The sequence below is a fragment of the Taudactylus pleione genome, unplaced genomic scaffold (assembly GCF_031769625.1).
Source record: "Taudactylus pleione unplaced genomic scaffold, aTauple2 ptg000012l, whole genome shotgun sequence".
Classification (NCBI taxonomy): Eukaryota; Metazoa; Chordata; class Amphibia; order Anura; family Myobatrachidae; genus Taudactylus; species Taudactylus pleione.
This window is the reverse complement of record NW_028284415.1, coordinates 17,549,477-17,565,602: the sequence shown is the minus strand read 5'-3', so window position 1 is coordinate 17,565,602 and position 16,126 is coordinate 17,549,477. Positions and strand designations below refer to the sequence as shown.

General features: G+C 47.9%; 1 protein-coding gene across 3 annotated transcripts in view; it reads right to left on the bottom strand.

Moving 5' to 3' along the window:
* ARHGAP44 (Rho GTPase activating protein 44) overlaps positions 1-907 on the bottom strand; it is a 208,223-nt gene extending 207,316 nt beyond the window's left edge. For all 3 annotated transcript variants that reach the window (XM_088468690.1, XM_088468707.1, XM_088468699.1), the window contains exon 1: positions 532-907. In XM_088468690.1, coding sequence (XP_088324816.1) covers positions 532-584 — 53 coding nt within the window. In that variant the 5' untranslated portion in view covers positions 585-907. The remainder of the gene's footprint in view (positions 1-531) is intronic.
* Positions 908-16,126: the final 15,219 nt, after the last annotated feature.

Here is a 16,126-nt window from a genome sequence, read left to right as displayed (position 1 = left end):
ATAGTAGCATAGTAACTGAACTCTTGAAATGTTCTGCTATTTACACATACACAGCCAACCATGCAAGGTTCTCTCCTTGGTAGAAATCATAAAAGGAGGCTAGGGAAGATGGAAAAGGAAGAGACTGATTAAGGGCAACTGATTTCTCCAATATATTCAGTGTGTGTGTATATATATATATATATATATATATATATATATATATATATATATACTGCCCTTCTGCAATGTGGATGTATCAATGCCTACAGTATCACTATCTGCATGTAAGCTCGCCCAACAATATACAGTAACCTCAGCAAATTGGCACTAACACAGGGATGGTCTAGGTACATACCATGTAGGTATGCCACATGTTTTAGTAAAATGGCATCTCCAGTCATTCTGACACTGCAGGGGTTAGGTGTCAGAGGTCTGCTGAGCCATCACTATACCCCCTGGGGTGTGCCTCCAGGACAGCTGTCACATACAGTCATTTACATGTAAGGTCAGCCTTAAAGGTGACACAATAGATAAAATGGGATGTCTTACCTTCCTACTGTCTGGTTGGCAAGCTGCCTCATCCGATTGAACTGCTTTTTCATCCTTGCAATAGATAGTTAAATATATGTGTATATATATTTCTTCCGATTCTCCAGAAAAATAAATAAATAAATAGACCCTCCCCCCAGTGTAGCAGCAAATTACATGTCCCCCGTTATAGAGGTGCTGCAGCAGAAAGCATCTTCCAGTGCACAAGAGGTGCCAGGGCGCAGGATAAATCCATGGGTGATGATGGGGTGTCCAGGATGGAGGGGTGCAGTCTTGAACCCCCCTTTTCTTATTTATTTATTGCATGGTCCTAGCACTCCCAGATCCACCCCCCTTTATGTGGTTCATCAGCTCTGCTTTGAGATTCTCAGCAGCAGCAGCTATTACACTGCAGGCTGGACAGCAGACACGCACTACGCATGCGCGCCTGGTCGGGAGCGGGGAATGCCGGGAGCTGTAGTTTTTCTTCTATCCAAGGCGTCAATGTAGATGCCGATATAAAGGGAGGGAGAAGCAGGGTGGGGTTACTAGCGAGAGATCGGACACAATTATAGTTCTCCAGGGCCAAGAAATATATGGTGCACGATTGTTCTTTTTTTCCTTAAAGTAAGCTATCAAGTATCAACGATGATTTACATATATATATATATATATATATATATATATATATATATACATTATCTCTCCCTTCCCCCTCTTTTAGCTCCCCTTGTTTTTCAGTTTAGAAATTTGATGTGAATTCTATTTTGAATATCTCTTTCTTTGCATATTGTTATGTATAGTACTGTTAAATTTTCTCGCTGTTTTGTTAACAGAATATTTTTTCATTGAGATTGAATGGAAACTGTTTTACTTTGTTTTCTTAATAAAAAAAAAGAGAATTTGAAAAAATATATATATATGGGGCATATTTATAATTAAGTATTTGCTTCATATTCCCACAAACGCCCTTTTTTGTGGGATACCCTCAAAAATGTAGTATCCCCTGGATGTATTATGGAGGGATCGCAGCCAGAGGTGTATTGAGAGAGAAGGGGGCTCCCTCCACTGCCCGGCGTCCGGCAGCGCCCTGAACCCAGCAGTAGACTCTGGGCACTAGAAAACTCTAGGGCTGTGCCATAGTTGACTGCACATCCACAGGTCACCAGAGAAATGGAGCTTCAGCCATTTTATCTGCAATTTCCCTAGTACTGCGGAAAATGCTGGGAAAATGGCTGCCTCACCATTTTGCCGGTGGTTTGTAGAGCGCTGCTGCCGCCCACATGGGACTCCTGAGAGGTAAGTATTGAATAAATGGGTCCTGCACGGTGCGGTGTGGGCCCATTTGGATCCAGCACCTGTGTGCACCGCACACAGAATCAGTATGAAATACATTGGGCATCCTGATGTAGTGTCCCGTGGTGGGGGGGAAGTTGGGGAGAGCACAGGGTATGCAGGAGGAGAACAGATGCCATGCGCATGCGCACGGCATCTGTTCACTCGTGTAGGGAGAGCCTGGGGGCTGCCCAGTGTCTCGGAGAGTGCTGGGCACGCCCCTAAAGTGCCGAAAACGGGGGAAGCCACGAGGCTCCGCAACATTTTCAGTTGACTCCGCCCCTTTTCCTGGAAGCCACACCCTCTTTTCATTCTTGAAATCTTGGGAGATATGTGAGTGTCATTTTGCTCTGTGCATGCTCAGAAGTGAAATTGTGCATATGCACGATTGCTGACCTGTACGCATCTGATACTTACAACTGGTGAGGTGGAACAGGAGACGAAAGGGGCAGTCTAACAGGCCAAGTTCATGCAAATGCAGACCAGCAATTCTGCACATATATATCTGTTGGGAGACATTTCTACTTCAGGGTCCATAGGGGGTCCACAGGGTTGACCTTGGGGTATAGGTTGGGAACCAAATCCGGGCACCACGCAGTTAAAGCTTTTAGCTCCCAGGATGCACTTGGGTCCACTCTCCCTATAACCCCACCCCCAGCCAGAGGCACCTCAGTTTAAGTTGTGCCCGGCCGGAGTCGGGTCACCGTTTAGTGCAGTGGGGAGCTGATTAGCAGCCCCTAAGCTTTATTTTTTCTAAGTACAGAGTTTTTTTATTTTTACTTTGGACTTTCAGAGCGGCAGCGTCGGACTGTCCATAGGACGTCTAAGCTGCCGCTCCGTCACCCTGCCGGCACTGAGACGCCAGTACAGATCTGGGGATCTCAGCGGGACCCCAGAGTCTGTACTAGCCGGACTCTGCGGGCGCCCACGACTGCTGCCGGATCTACGGGGAGCAGGTAAGGTCGCGGATCACCGCTTGCGGTGATCCGCGCATTTAATATGCAGTCCTGTGCCTCCGGTCTCCGGGGACAGACCGGAGGCGCCGGCAGTGGCGGCGGGCCCCCCATACCCCGTGTGTCCACTAGACCACCAGGGACTTACTGATCGGTGCTGGGAGCCGGCGTCCCGGGAGGTTAATAGCCGGCCAGGGGAGGAAGCTTTCCCTGTTACAGTGGCTCCTCCCCTCAGCTCAGCGCGCCTTTCAGTATGTATAGTCTGGCGTCGCTGAGCTGCTTCCTCCGCGGGCCACGCTTCTTCTGAGGTCTCCAGCGGCCATTTTCTTGTGGTGCAGCAGCAGAGCTCCGGAGATGGCAGTGAGTCCAGTCCCCCTGCGTACCTCACCGTCAGGTCAGTGTACACAGCGCTGTAGCCTTCCCAGACACTGAATCTGGGTAAGTTGAATGCAGTGTAATAGTGCAGTATATTATATGACATGTTTATGTATATATGTATATATCTGCATGGTATGTGACTTATGCTAGTGCTGACTGTCTGTATTTAATTCTCTCACCTGTCAGTGTATATCTATCCCTTTTCCTTATCTGCCCTAATACAGCTGTACTTAGGGTGGTTCTGAGACCTCACATTTATATACTCGTTGATATTTGTGAGGTTTGTCACATACTGTTGCGTGATGCACGTTGCCACATTTTCGTTGGAACTGTGTGTTGCATACGCTGAAAATGGGTCCCTGCGGCTAATTTTAGCATCAGTCAGGACCAGTATAGCACTGCTTGATATTTCCGCCAAGATTGGTCAGATATGTTTGACCAGGAGATAGAGCGTTATACTGCACCCATTTTTGCTATCCTGCAAGTCATGTGCTGCAGGTGTTAGTGCGGAGGATTTGTTTCATAAAGGGTTCTGTGTGTGGCGTCATCTGGTGCCGGCCCCTTTCACGACCCCCTTGGGAGGTTTGTTTTCTCGGGATCCTCTCAATTGCGGATCGCCGGGTGGGCCCCATTGTTGTACCTCACTTGGGGTTACTTCACCATACTGCCCTTTTCATCTCAGGGTATCTCGCAGTTTCTTGCACTCTTCCCCTGTGACACAGACTATCGCTCCCTGCAGGGGTTTTTCGCAGTATATGAAATCCCCCTGGTGCCACCATAGTCTGTCATTCCCCTTGCAGGGATTCCCACGGCCACCCTGGGTGGATGTCGTTTTCTACGAAACGCAAATTGGCGTGGTTGACGCCCTGTGGTTACTTCCCAGTTGGCTCTGCGTGAACTGGATACTGTTTTGGGCTCTTTCCCTCTTACACGGGGGGAAGCCTATTTCAAGTATTATTATCCCTGCTTTGGGCTGGTGGCAGGTCCATTCTGGTTAGAGTGAATGTTGACCTGCACCTGTATCATACACCCTCAGTATTGCGTGCCTTCTGGTTCCCTGTTGCTGACTAGCGGGGGGATCGCATGGCGGGACTCTGGCTGTTGTCAGTTATGAGGTATTACAACAGTGTTTGGCCTCCTGTCCCAAATTCCCTGAGGGTCATCACGAGCCCCTCATGGGGTGGAGGGCGTGTTACTCGTCAGATTACAGACGTTACTATGCATCCCATTCCTGCGTGGTCGGATTCTTCTGATCCGTAGGTGGTAACTCTGCCTGAAATCAGTATACTCGCTTTCAGGGGTTGTTACCCATCCTACCATGGCTATAGCATGGTTGGTTAATACTATTGCATACTGAGCTGATGCATTTGTAATGTTTTTTCCCCACCAACACGTCTGGGGTTCAAATGTATTTGGTCGCTCATGTAATATATGCAGTTGTCATAGGTGGACATGCCTATATTGGATACCAGTCTCCTAACTTTCAGAGTTCCGGCTGCGACAGTATCCTCCGTAATACCCTATGGCTGCGCTCTGGGAATGCAGAGGTGCAGATACCATCTATAGGGTAGATCTTGTTGGGTCCTGACCTTGACAGTGGCAGTACAAATTTCCCGCCTTCAGCTATGCCCACTACAGGGCCTCAGACTAAGTCTATTAAGTCTTTTTGTCCTCTGGGTCAGCCTAAAGGTCTGTTTCTTCAACCGAGCAGGCCTGGACTGCCAGCCGATCCTGCTTCTGAACCTACGGATATATCGTCAGCATGACGAGACAGGCCTACCACTGGGAGATGGCGATTTTCTCAGTTCGCCCGGTACTAGTGTCTAGTTGCCGCGGCTACGTGGGTAGGAGGGTACGCCCTCTCTTTGCTCAGGCGGCCTATTTCCATGTGATGGTACGCAGGCCCTTATTCGGACCCGAACAGGGCCTTACGAATCCAGAAAGCTATACAGTTGTTGGGGTAAGCGGAGCTAATTGGGCCATCCCCACTTTCTCAGTGAGGGACTGGTTGTTCTGCTTTCTTTCTGGTGCGGTGGCTGAATGGTCCTCTTTGGCCTATTCTCTGTCTCAATTCCCTGAACCAGTTCCTAAAGCTACCTGGGCTCAGGAGGCAATCCCTATGCTCCATCATACTATGTTTGGAACCTGGGGACTTTATGGTATCACTGGATATACAGGACGCGTGCCTACGGGCACTTACAGAGACCTTGCCTCAGCTGGACTGTGGTTTGCTGTATCACAGCACTTACGGTTTTCAGGCTCTGCCTGTTGGGACTGTTCTCAGCCCCACAGGGGTTTACCAGCGTTTTGGATTTTCTGACAGTTCTTCTGTTCAGTATATCCCAATGCTCCTGTACCTGGATGGCCTCCTGCTCTTAGCAGGATCACCGGGGTACTTTACAGCCGGGTCAGGTTGACTGTGGCTTCTTCAGGGTGCAGAAGTTTAATCAATGGGGAAAAAGTCCTCCCTGCATCCCTCTCTGGGTATTCTTCACCTAGGAGCCCTGCTGGATTCTCAGAATCTGAGAATTCTTCTGGCGTAAGACGGCATCTCCACTCTTCCATTAGGAGTACATGGATGTCTGCGCAGTCGACATATGTCTTTGCACTCTGGGAGGCATGGTCCACTATTCAGTGTCTGCCTTTGGAAGGGTGGAATGGGCTTAGTTCCATTCCAGGCCTTTCCATAATTGGCTTATCTAAAGATGGAACAAGTTTTTTTCTGTCTGATCACTGTTCAAATGATGCTGCTCTCCCCGGAGGCAAGTCTGTCCCTTTTCGGGTGACTATGACCATCTCGTCCAGGGTATTCTTTGCTAAGGACAGTGTCTGGTTCGCATCCATTTCAGTGCAATTGGATGTCTGTCGATTCCACCGTCAATTAACTTGTTGGAACTTTAGCCTGTCTTGGGCCTTCACTCTGGCATAGCCCTTGTTTCCCGGTGAACCTGAAAAAGTTCAGTCCGACAGGGTCAGAACAGTAGCTTCCTTTTTAGCAATACTGTTCGTTGGGTGGCAATGTCAGGTATGTCATACATTCGGACATTGTCTGAGGGTCTCCTCCCGACCATCTCGACAGTGTTCATTTCAGGTGCTCTCCATTGGGAAGCGGGAGTCCTCAGCCGTTACGACGTGCATCCCGGGGACTAGTCTCTTCCCCAAGAGAGGTTTCATCTCCTGGTGAGCAGGAAGGGGGGCCCTCCTGAGGTGACACTCATGGGCTTCTGACTCTATCACACTATGGTGTTACAGTCCAACTCTGGGGATTCTGAAGCAACCTTCAGTGACTCTTTGTCGGTGAAGGGGTTCTTCCAATTTGCGTTCTCTGTGTTCTCCAGTCTCCATTATTCCTCGAGGGAAGTGTTTCAATCGAGACAGAGATGCTTTCCTGCTGGTGGCTCCTGATTGCCCCAGATGTCAGGGGTACTTGGTTTTTCGGAGTCTCTCCTTCGATACTCCATTCCTGATGCTTCACTACCCAGACCTGTTGTCTCAGGGTCCTGGGGTTTGCCTTGGACCTGGGTCGTTTGTCTTTGACTACGTCCCTACAGTGGTCTTACGGCTTCCATGGCTTTGTCATCGTTGGAATGATTGGAGCACATGGATCAGCTTTTGCTGGGACCTACCACAAACTGTGGCAGCCATCATTCTTATGGTATTATATCTATCGATATGATCCTCTGGTGTCCAGGATTTCCAGATATTCTGGCATTCCTTCCGGCTGGCTTGGGTTTCACCCTCGGCCTGGCCTTCCTGACAGTGCAGATCTCTACACTGTCAGTATGATTAGGTTATGGAATTGCTCCGCTCTGATATCCAGTTCATCCTTTGGAGTGTTTTCTGGATTATGCCTCCATTTGTCCTCCCTAGGGACTCCTTGGGAGTTAGGAGTGGTTCTTTGTTAACTCCGGGGAAAGTTAATGGAACCGCTGGTTGTGATAGCCATTACATGGTCTATTGCTCTGGCTTTCTCTCTTTCTATCAGGGAGTTTATATCAACCAGGTGAGTGTCGGAATTGGGAGCGTTCTCATGTGGCTCCCTCTTCTGGAGGGCATCTTGTCAGGGTGTGAGTTGCTCTCACCCTGTGTTTCTTCTTAGTAATTTTCAGTTTCCATATTATTCTGGAACTTATGGTGCGGCCATTCAGTCCCCAGTCCTCTCGGCTGGTGTGGCCTCATTGACTGTGGTCCGGCCTCTGTGGATTTATGTGATCCGTTCAAGTTCCTGACAGAAATCGGACTCCTTATTGGTGGTCTGAGATTTCTGGTTTTAACAGGAAAGGATGGCCGGCCTATGGCCATATGTTGGCTGGACGGCCTCGTATGTCTTCTTCAGGGGCCTACCCATGGGTAGGCCTTTCTGTTGTTGCTGCTTGTTTTTTCTCGGGCCATGTAACCCTCGTGGGTGGCTCGCTGTGGCGCCTTGGCTGCTTTGCCTTGCTAGGTGGCCACGTGGTCTTCTGTCCACACCTTTCTAAGGTTCTAGGCATTGTTTTCCTTTGCCTCAGGATGCTTCCTTTTTGGTGGCGGATTCTCCTCTCAGCACAGGAGCGTCCCCTCCCTTGGTTGAACTGCTTTGGGACATCCCCAAGGTCAACCCTGTGGACCCCCTATGGACCCTGAAGTAGAAAACAAGAGATATGGTAAGAACTTACCTTTGTTATCTCTGTTTCTACGAAGTCCATAGGGTCCACAGGGCGCCCGCCCTGACGCACCTGGCTTCAAATGGGCTGTGTGACTGGTCACCGGTTTTCCGTCTCCCATTTCTGTGAGTATGGTTATCGAGTGTTCCAGTTTTCTCTCTTTTTTTTCTCCTCCTCCGGCCTTTGGCTACTTACAAGCTGAGGTTCCTCTGACTGGGGGTGGGGTTATAGGGAGAGTGGACCCAAGTGCATCCTGGGAGCTAAAAGCTTTAACTGCGTGGTGCCCGGATTTGGTTCCCAACCTATACCCCAAGGTCAACCCTGTGGACCCTATGGACTTCGTAGAAACAGAGATAACAAAGGTAAGTTCTTACCATATCTCTTGTTATTTTGCACCTGCTACAGGACAGGTGTAAATACACACATATGAAGATTATGATAATTTGTTTTAAACTAGGTGGGTGCATATGCTACAGATGCATACCTCCCAACATTTCAAGAATGAAAAGAGGGACAGGGCGCGTGACGAAGGAGCGCGCGCCCGAAAGGGGGTGTAGCTTCCGGGAAAAGGGGCACGACCAAGGACACGAAAGAGTCAATTGAAAATGGGGCGGAACCTCGCGGCTTCCCCCGTTTTCGTCACTTTGAGGTCGTGCCCAGCACTCTCCGAGACGCTGGTCAGCCCCCAGGCTCTCCCTACACTAGTGAACAGATGCCGTATGCATGCGCATGGCATCTGTTCTCCTGCACACCCGCTGCTCTGACCCGCATGCTCTTTGTGCTCTCCCCAAAACGGGACTGTCCCGCTGGAAGCGGGACAATTGGGAGGTATGCAGATGTTAAAGGATACGCTTCACGCAACAGGTTCTAAGAGATTCCAATCTCTAACTGCTGTCAACAATGTTACTTTTTGGGTTTTTAGATCCAAGTCAGAACCGTGGACTAGGCTGACGGGCTGTAGCAGAATAGTGGTGGTAGGACCAGAGATCTACTTATAGGTAAGACCCATGTGGTAAATGTCTGGGTCCTTCAGAGAGGTCAGTAATACTTGCAAGGCTCTCAGTCTGCCCCTGGAACCTGAGTGGTACTCAACAACCTACCCTGAACGTAGGAATAAGGTGCTGGAACCAGTGTTTGACAACTCAGGGTACAGCACAGTGTAATTCAGGTAATCGGTAGCCCCCTTGTGTTAGGATCTGAGTTTGTTGTGGACCGGGGTGGAAATAGGAGCAGACTCCTGAACAGATTTAAATTGAAAAGTGTGTCTTTTAATGGGTGAACTTGCAGACATGTACACGGATAATAAAATAAAGTCCAGAATATTAAGAGGAGGGTGATGATTAAAAACTGTATTGAAGTATGTATAGGTAATCCAGGTAGTGGCAGAACAAATAAAAGTCTTTGTAATCCAAATGGTTACTGCAGGGCTGCAGACAGGAAAACAGTACTGATTGAAACTGGTGAGGTGAAATCTGGAAAGGTAATGGAGTAATTAGAATAGCAGCAGCTGGTGAATTAAGTGGAGAGTTGTATTGAGATGGCTCAGTCAAGAAAACAGAGAGCTAGGTAAGTGGAGGCAGTGTAGGTTCAGGGTTAACTGTACACACAGGTCCTTTGGCAGGGAAAGGGTAAATAGAAGGTGCAGGATAGTTCCAGCAGGAGACTGGGAGCAGGCAGAGCGGTGCAGGCTACTTGGAAGCTGGGATCCAGCAGGAGCACAGGCGAGCACTTAAACAGGCAGATTTTAGGAGCACAGGAACTCTCTCAGTATATGCTGTGAAACATGTTGCATTGGCAACCATGGGAAGCTCTGAACTCCCTTAAGTACCCAGTGTAGAATCGTGATAGGTCAGAGAGAGCATGTGACACTCCTGGACTGGAGCAGCTAAGTCACATGACCAGAGGCAAGATGGCGGCGCCCATGCCAGAGCAGAATGGAAACATCACCAGGCCTAACCCGGCCAGAATGACAGAGTGCCTGCGGAACACTTCGCACAGCCAACGCCCGTCGCCAGACACCAGCACCTCCGCTGGAAGGACCACGCCACAGCTCCCTCACAGGTAATACCCGTCATCCCCTATGCCGAGAAACCTTGGTCGTAACACTTTGTAATCTTTTAACAGATGCTGCAGACCAATTGGAGCTGGGTCACTGGAGCCTAAATCCTCAAGGAATGAATTCTGTAGCAGAAACTCAGCATGAACCCCAATACTCTAGGAGTACTACAGGGCAACAACCACCAGGGCCGCCATCTGGGGGAGACTGCCGGGCCCGGATGTCAGCGGTGTGGATCAGTCATTAATATACCGTTAGCCAGGGAGAAGAAACGGCGCAGGCAGCATTCCAAATAAGTTGCTGTCTGCGAGCCAATTAGGGCTCGCGGAAAGGTAACCAATCAGGAGTGGCCGCTCCTAATTGACTCCAGGTCGCTGTGAATGGCTCTCAACCAACGTCATATTTAAAAGGACACCGGTGCTGTTTCTTCTCCCTGGCTGCCGATGCAATCCACAACGCTGACATCCGGGCCCGGTTTTCTCCATGCCTGACTGGCTGCCAGCGACAGGTAAGCATACTGACCCTTCCCTGCACCCTCTTTGTAGTCCAGCCAGACTTCCCTGTGCTTCACCCCAAGTCCAGCAAGCCAGCCTTCCCTGCACACCCTTCCCAGTCCAGCCATCCTTGCCTCTCCTTTCCCCCCTCTACTCCAGCTAGCCTTCCCTGCCCTGTGCTCCCCCTAGTCCAGCCATTCTTCCCAGCCCTGTGCCCCCCCTAGTCCAGCCAGCCTTCCCTGCCCTGTGCCCCCCCTAGTCCAGCCATCCTTCCCAGCCCTGTGCCCCCCCGGTCCAGCCATCCTTCCCAGCCCTGTGCCCACCTAGTCCAGTCAGCCTTCCCAGCCCTGTGCCCCCCAGTCCAGCTAGCCTTCCCAGCTCTATGCCCCCCCTGGTCCAGCCAGCCTTCCCAGCCCTGTGCCCCCATAGTCCAGCCAGCCTTCCCAGCCTTGTGCCCCCCCTAGTCCAGCCAGCCTTCCCAGCCCTGTGCCCCCCCTAGTCCAGCCAGCCTTCCCAGCCCTGTGCCCACCTATTCTAGCATTCCCAGCTTTGTGCCCCCCCATGTCCAGCCTTCCCTGCCCTGTGCCCCCTTTTAAGGTCCAGCCTTCCCTACCTTGTGCCACCCCTCCCCTACCATGTCTAGTATCACCTCTCCCTGTCATGCACTTTCCCTTCCTTCTGGCTTTTTATGTAGATCCTTGTATTTCAATGCATTTTATGTGGTTCTGGCTATATATATAATATACGATGTGACGTTGCTTTCCCTATATATTTAGTAAAGATTCTGGTTTCCTGTGTGTGTGAGTTTTCACTCCTACACTGCTGTATTTGTATAGTTTCATACATTATGATAGATTGTCATGTCATATTAACCACCCCAACAGCTCAAACTTTGAGAATTTTAAACTCTTTTAAGCACCAGTTGATGCCCCACCCCTGATGTAGCTCCACCCATATTATGTGCAGCTCTGCCTACCTCTGCCCCATCCCCCGGAGAGGGGGGCCCTGCCTATTTTGTCAGTACCAGGCCCCATTATTTCTGATGACAGTCCCGACAACCACCATCAATATGCTATAGTGAGTAGTAAGTACTAGAGTAGGTCAGGAGCTACAATGCTGAGTAAAAGTAATATAATGCAGGTCAGGAGTAACCTGAAGTACAGGGAGGTTAAAGTCCACTTGAACCTGCAATGAGCAAGAGAGATATACTCAGAGAACTTGTTAGTAGATGATGTCACTGTGGCAGAAGACTTGGCACCGGAAACACTAGGAGAGTCTTGAGATGCCGAGGAGACTTCAGGATACAAGCAGGCTGGAATTGAAGAACAACTTGCAGACTTGGACTGTAGATGAACCCAGAGAAGAACCAGAGGTTGCAGGCGTGGAACCAAAATGGAACCGGAGACTTGAACTGGACTGGGACCAAAGGGAGTAGCAACCAGCCAGAGTGAAACTGCAAAATTGAACCAGACTGGAACCAGAGGTAGCAGCAGAGTAGCTGGAGTGGAACCGAAGTCTTGAACCAGACTGGGACTGGAGATAACTGTATTGTAGCCGGACTGGAACCGGAGCCGTGAACCGGAATGAGACTGGAGGTAACTTCAGAGAAGCCAGAGTGAAACCGGTAAGAGTAGCAGCCAGCTGGAGTGGGATCGGAGATAACAGAAGCCAGCCAGAGTGGGAACTTAAGCTTGGACCGGAGTAGGACCAGTAAGAGTAGCAGCCAGCCAGAGTGGGTCCACAGGCTTGGATCGGAGTGGGACTGGAGCCATAAACTGGGCTGGGACTGGAGGTAACTTCAGAGTAGCCAGAGTGGAACCAGTAAGAGTATCAGCCAGCCAGAGTGGGACCACAGGCTTGAACAGAGTGGGACCTGAGATAGCAGCAGCCAGCTGGAGTGGGGCCTCAGGCTTGTACCGGTAAGAATAGCAGCTAGCCAAAGAGGGACTGCAGCGTGGGACCGGTATGAGTAGAAGCCAGCCGGAGTGGGACCACAGGCTTGGACCGGAGTGAGAGAGGTGAGAGTAACAGTAGTTGAGCTGCTGAGCTGGACTGGAACCGGTGCCTGAACACAGGCTGGTAGGTGCAGCCTTGGAAACAGCATACAGAGCAGAACTGCAGAGCGGATAAGATACTCAGAAGCAGCAGCTTGCATGAATCCAGCAGCACAGGTTGAGGCAGTGGATCATAGGTAGCATTTACAAAATAGTGAGTGAGAGTACTGGAAGGTAAGAAACCACATTGTTCCGACAATTCAGGACAAAATAGGGCAGTCTTGTAAGAGATAGGCATAAGTGGTCATGTGAGCACAGGAGATAAGTAGAGTTTGTATAATGGTTCTCACCTGATCAGAGACAGCATGGCTCAGCCCATGAACCTCAGACAATGGATTGACAGCGCTCTGGAACAGGATAACTCACCTTGGTAAGCACCGCTGGAGAAGGTAAGAGTGACTTGTCTCGCAAGTGTCTGTATGAGAACGACAATGTTAAAGGTTTTGTAAAATGCTGGTGAAAGAACACTGTTGATAAATGTGTCTGCTCAATGACAAGGTTTTTTTTTTATTGAGGGGAATATATGTGATCTAATGGGTTTAGAAAACTAGTAATAAAAAAAGAGACACTTAAGTGTCTGTAACTGTATTGACATTGGTAATGTATTAATAAATCCTTCCCATATAGTCTCTTCATGTTCCTTATATACTGAGGATTTTGGATGTTAATTAATCTCCATCAAATAAACATGTCAAGATGGATTCCATCCAATGATAGCTCAATATCTAAAATACCGTATTGAAGAGCAAAAATATATAGAAAATATATTAAGGCATAATCTACTGAACTGCAAATGACCTGTAATATATGGTGGTATAAATGTCAAAATGACAAAGAAATAGTGTTGTTAAAAGAACTGCTCAGATCGCAGTGTGGGATACTACTATTAATCCATCTGCTAGATAGCATCAAATGATCTTAATGAGTGTTCTCCCCCTTGGTGGCAGTTACAACAGTAGATAAAAATACAGATGAGTTGCAGGTATTGTGAAAAGAGAGAACAACTAAAGTCATGCACCTGCTTTCAAAATCTCATTGCTTCTAAACATCGTGCAGAGGAGAATTTGATGAGAGTACATTTAAACGACGGTTATTAATTCTCTCTTGGTGGTGCATCTGCTTTCGGTCAAACTCTCCTGGCTCCTGCAGGTCAGTACCGATGAGAGTACGAAGAAAGAAAGAAAAAAAATATATATACAACACCATAGGTCTGATGCAGTTCCAAAAGATTATGCAAATAATTATATGGTAATCCAAACTATTGTTTAAAGGGGTATCTCCATTGTGAATTTTGTATTGGTATTAAATTGAACATAACATTCCACTTTTATAGCCCTCTAAGTATTGTGTTTGTATATATATCAAAAATTGGAATCGGCACTCACCAGGTAGCTGACAAAAAATGTTTAATTTAATTACCCATCCTTGATGGAAGAAAAGTGCATAGAGCCATAAAGTGCAGTAGTCTACGTTTCGGTCCAATGATGGACCTTCATCAGGACATAGCAGATATGTACAGCTTGACAACCAAGGAGAGACTGAACACCATCACCACTAGCTGACATATATACCCACATCTATTAGGCAAGACTCCGCCCACACAGAACACAAAGCCTGCTGGGACATAGTCGGTATACCTATTAAAAATCAAAATATACACATCCAGAACAACAATAAAGCAAATCCCTCAATAGCAATAAGTATAATCGCTATGGTAGCGTTAAATATAACTCACAAATATAATCAATAAATAAGAAAAAACAGAATACGCTATTACCGGAAGTTCCATGCGTTCCAAAGCAATGGAACGCATACCCTCAAACGGAAATTGCGCACAGATGATAGAAAATAAAGCCAATCAACCCGGAAGTCACAAGCACTCCAACTCAGTGGAATGCAAGCACAATCGCGGAAGTGGCTTACCGCTCACAACAGAGAAATGGCACATACACCAGCGTACAGCAAACGTCGATCTGTGTGTGTAACAGCCATCATAATAGGGATCCACAAATCTAACCATTCAAGCTGCATGTATTGCCCCAGAAATAGAAAGCATGCAGCACAGTCAGAAATACTAGTCACACCCCCCTAGTGGTCGGGAGGGTAAATACATCATGTAGAAAATATATAGATGAATGAAAACCTATAGTATACAGAACATTATATTTAAAAATATATATAGTGGAAACCCCCCCTGTAAAATTCCTGCAATTGCCCCTGAGAGGAGAAAAGAAACAAGGGTCATCTCAGATATAATTTTTTTTTTTTTTTATTGGTGTATTTGCATAATAAGTTGCTAATCCAGTATTTAATATATCTCATATTACTTGCAAGGTTATATAGTTTAATATTCAGAAAATGTATACCACCCTCTATTACCCTTTGTTGAAGCTTAAATAGGGCAAGCCTGGACGGCTAAGTAAATCTCATACCTAGGGATACAACTACCCAAATATCTAAATAATCTATATACTCTCAATATGAAAAGTGTATTGCGCAGTATTAAGGTAGTTACTGAGAGATGGCGACACCTTAGTCTTTCATATCTAGGCCGAGCAAACTTGGTTAAAATTATTTTATTTCCTAGACTTCTCTACCCTCTCCAGTCACTTCCTATTTTATTGACTAAAAATGACAAGATGGAGATTGAGAGGATGATACGCACAGTTATTTTGATTGGTAGGATAGCGAGAATTGGGCTTGTCAAACTCCAGCAGCATAGATCTAATGGTGGCATCAATTTACCCAACATTAGTGCTTATAGCCACACCATTCACATATGGTACTTAAGGGATTGGATGCACAACAAAAACCAATATGCAAATACTGTGTTGGAAACAGCTTTCTTAGATAACATTGGTATTATTCCGTTTTAACATTTACATGATGATGAAATACCTGAATCAATTCGAGCTAATCCATTATTGATAACCACTCGAACAATGTGGCATATATTACATCACAAACACTCACTGAATCCATATATATCCTTACATCTCCCATTTATACACAATCCAAACTTTCAAAATGGGGCTACAGGACAACCTTTCACCTCATTGCACAGACAAGGAATTACTATGGCCTGGCATTTCATAAACTGTAACTCAAAGAAACCGCTGACATTTGTATAAGCGGTAGAAAAATATACAATACTAGGCTCTTCACCTCTGGCGTACTTGCAGGCCCACCACTATGTAGCCACTTTTTCTAGAAAACTTTCGCCAGATGATTATAGTAACCGATTAGACAATTTATTACTGGGAGAAGGGTCTCATTCAGACCCGGTCGCAAGCGGTGATGCGCTCGCAACCGGGTCGATGGTCCCCACAGAGCATGCGCACGACGGAGCTGGCTTCGTCGTGCGCATGCGCGAGACCCGGCTAGCGACGGGCGCTCCGTCGCTAGGGGTCTCGTAGAAGACGTGGCGAGCTGTCGATGTTGAGTGACAGCTCGCTCCGTTTGCTGGGCAGGCTGGGGGCGTGCCCGGCCAAACGGAGGAGTTCCAGTCGGAACGCTTGCTGTTTGGGGGCGGTCCCACTGACATCATTGATGATGTTAGTGGGGAACTTCCTGCTCAAACAGAGCAGAAAGTTCCCTGGGGCTTACGAGTGCCCAGAGCCAACCTTAGGGTCTGATCGTAAGCCCCGATGGTCGCGATGGTGATGACCATCGCGACCATCACCCTGATCGCAAGCTAAGCTGT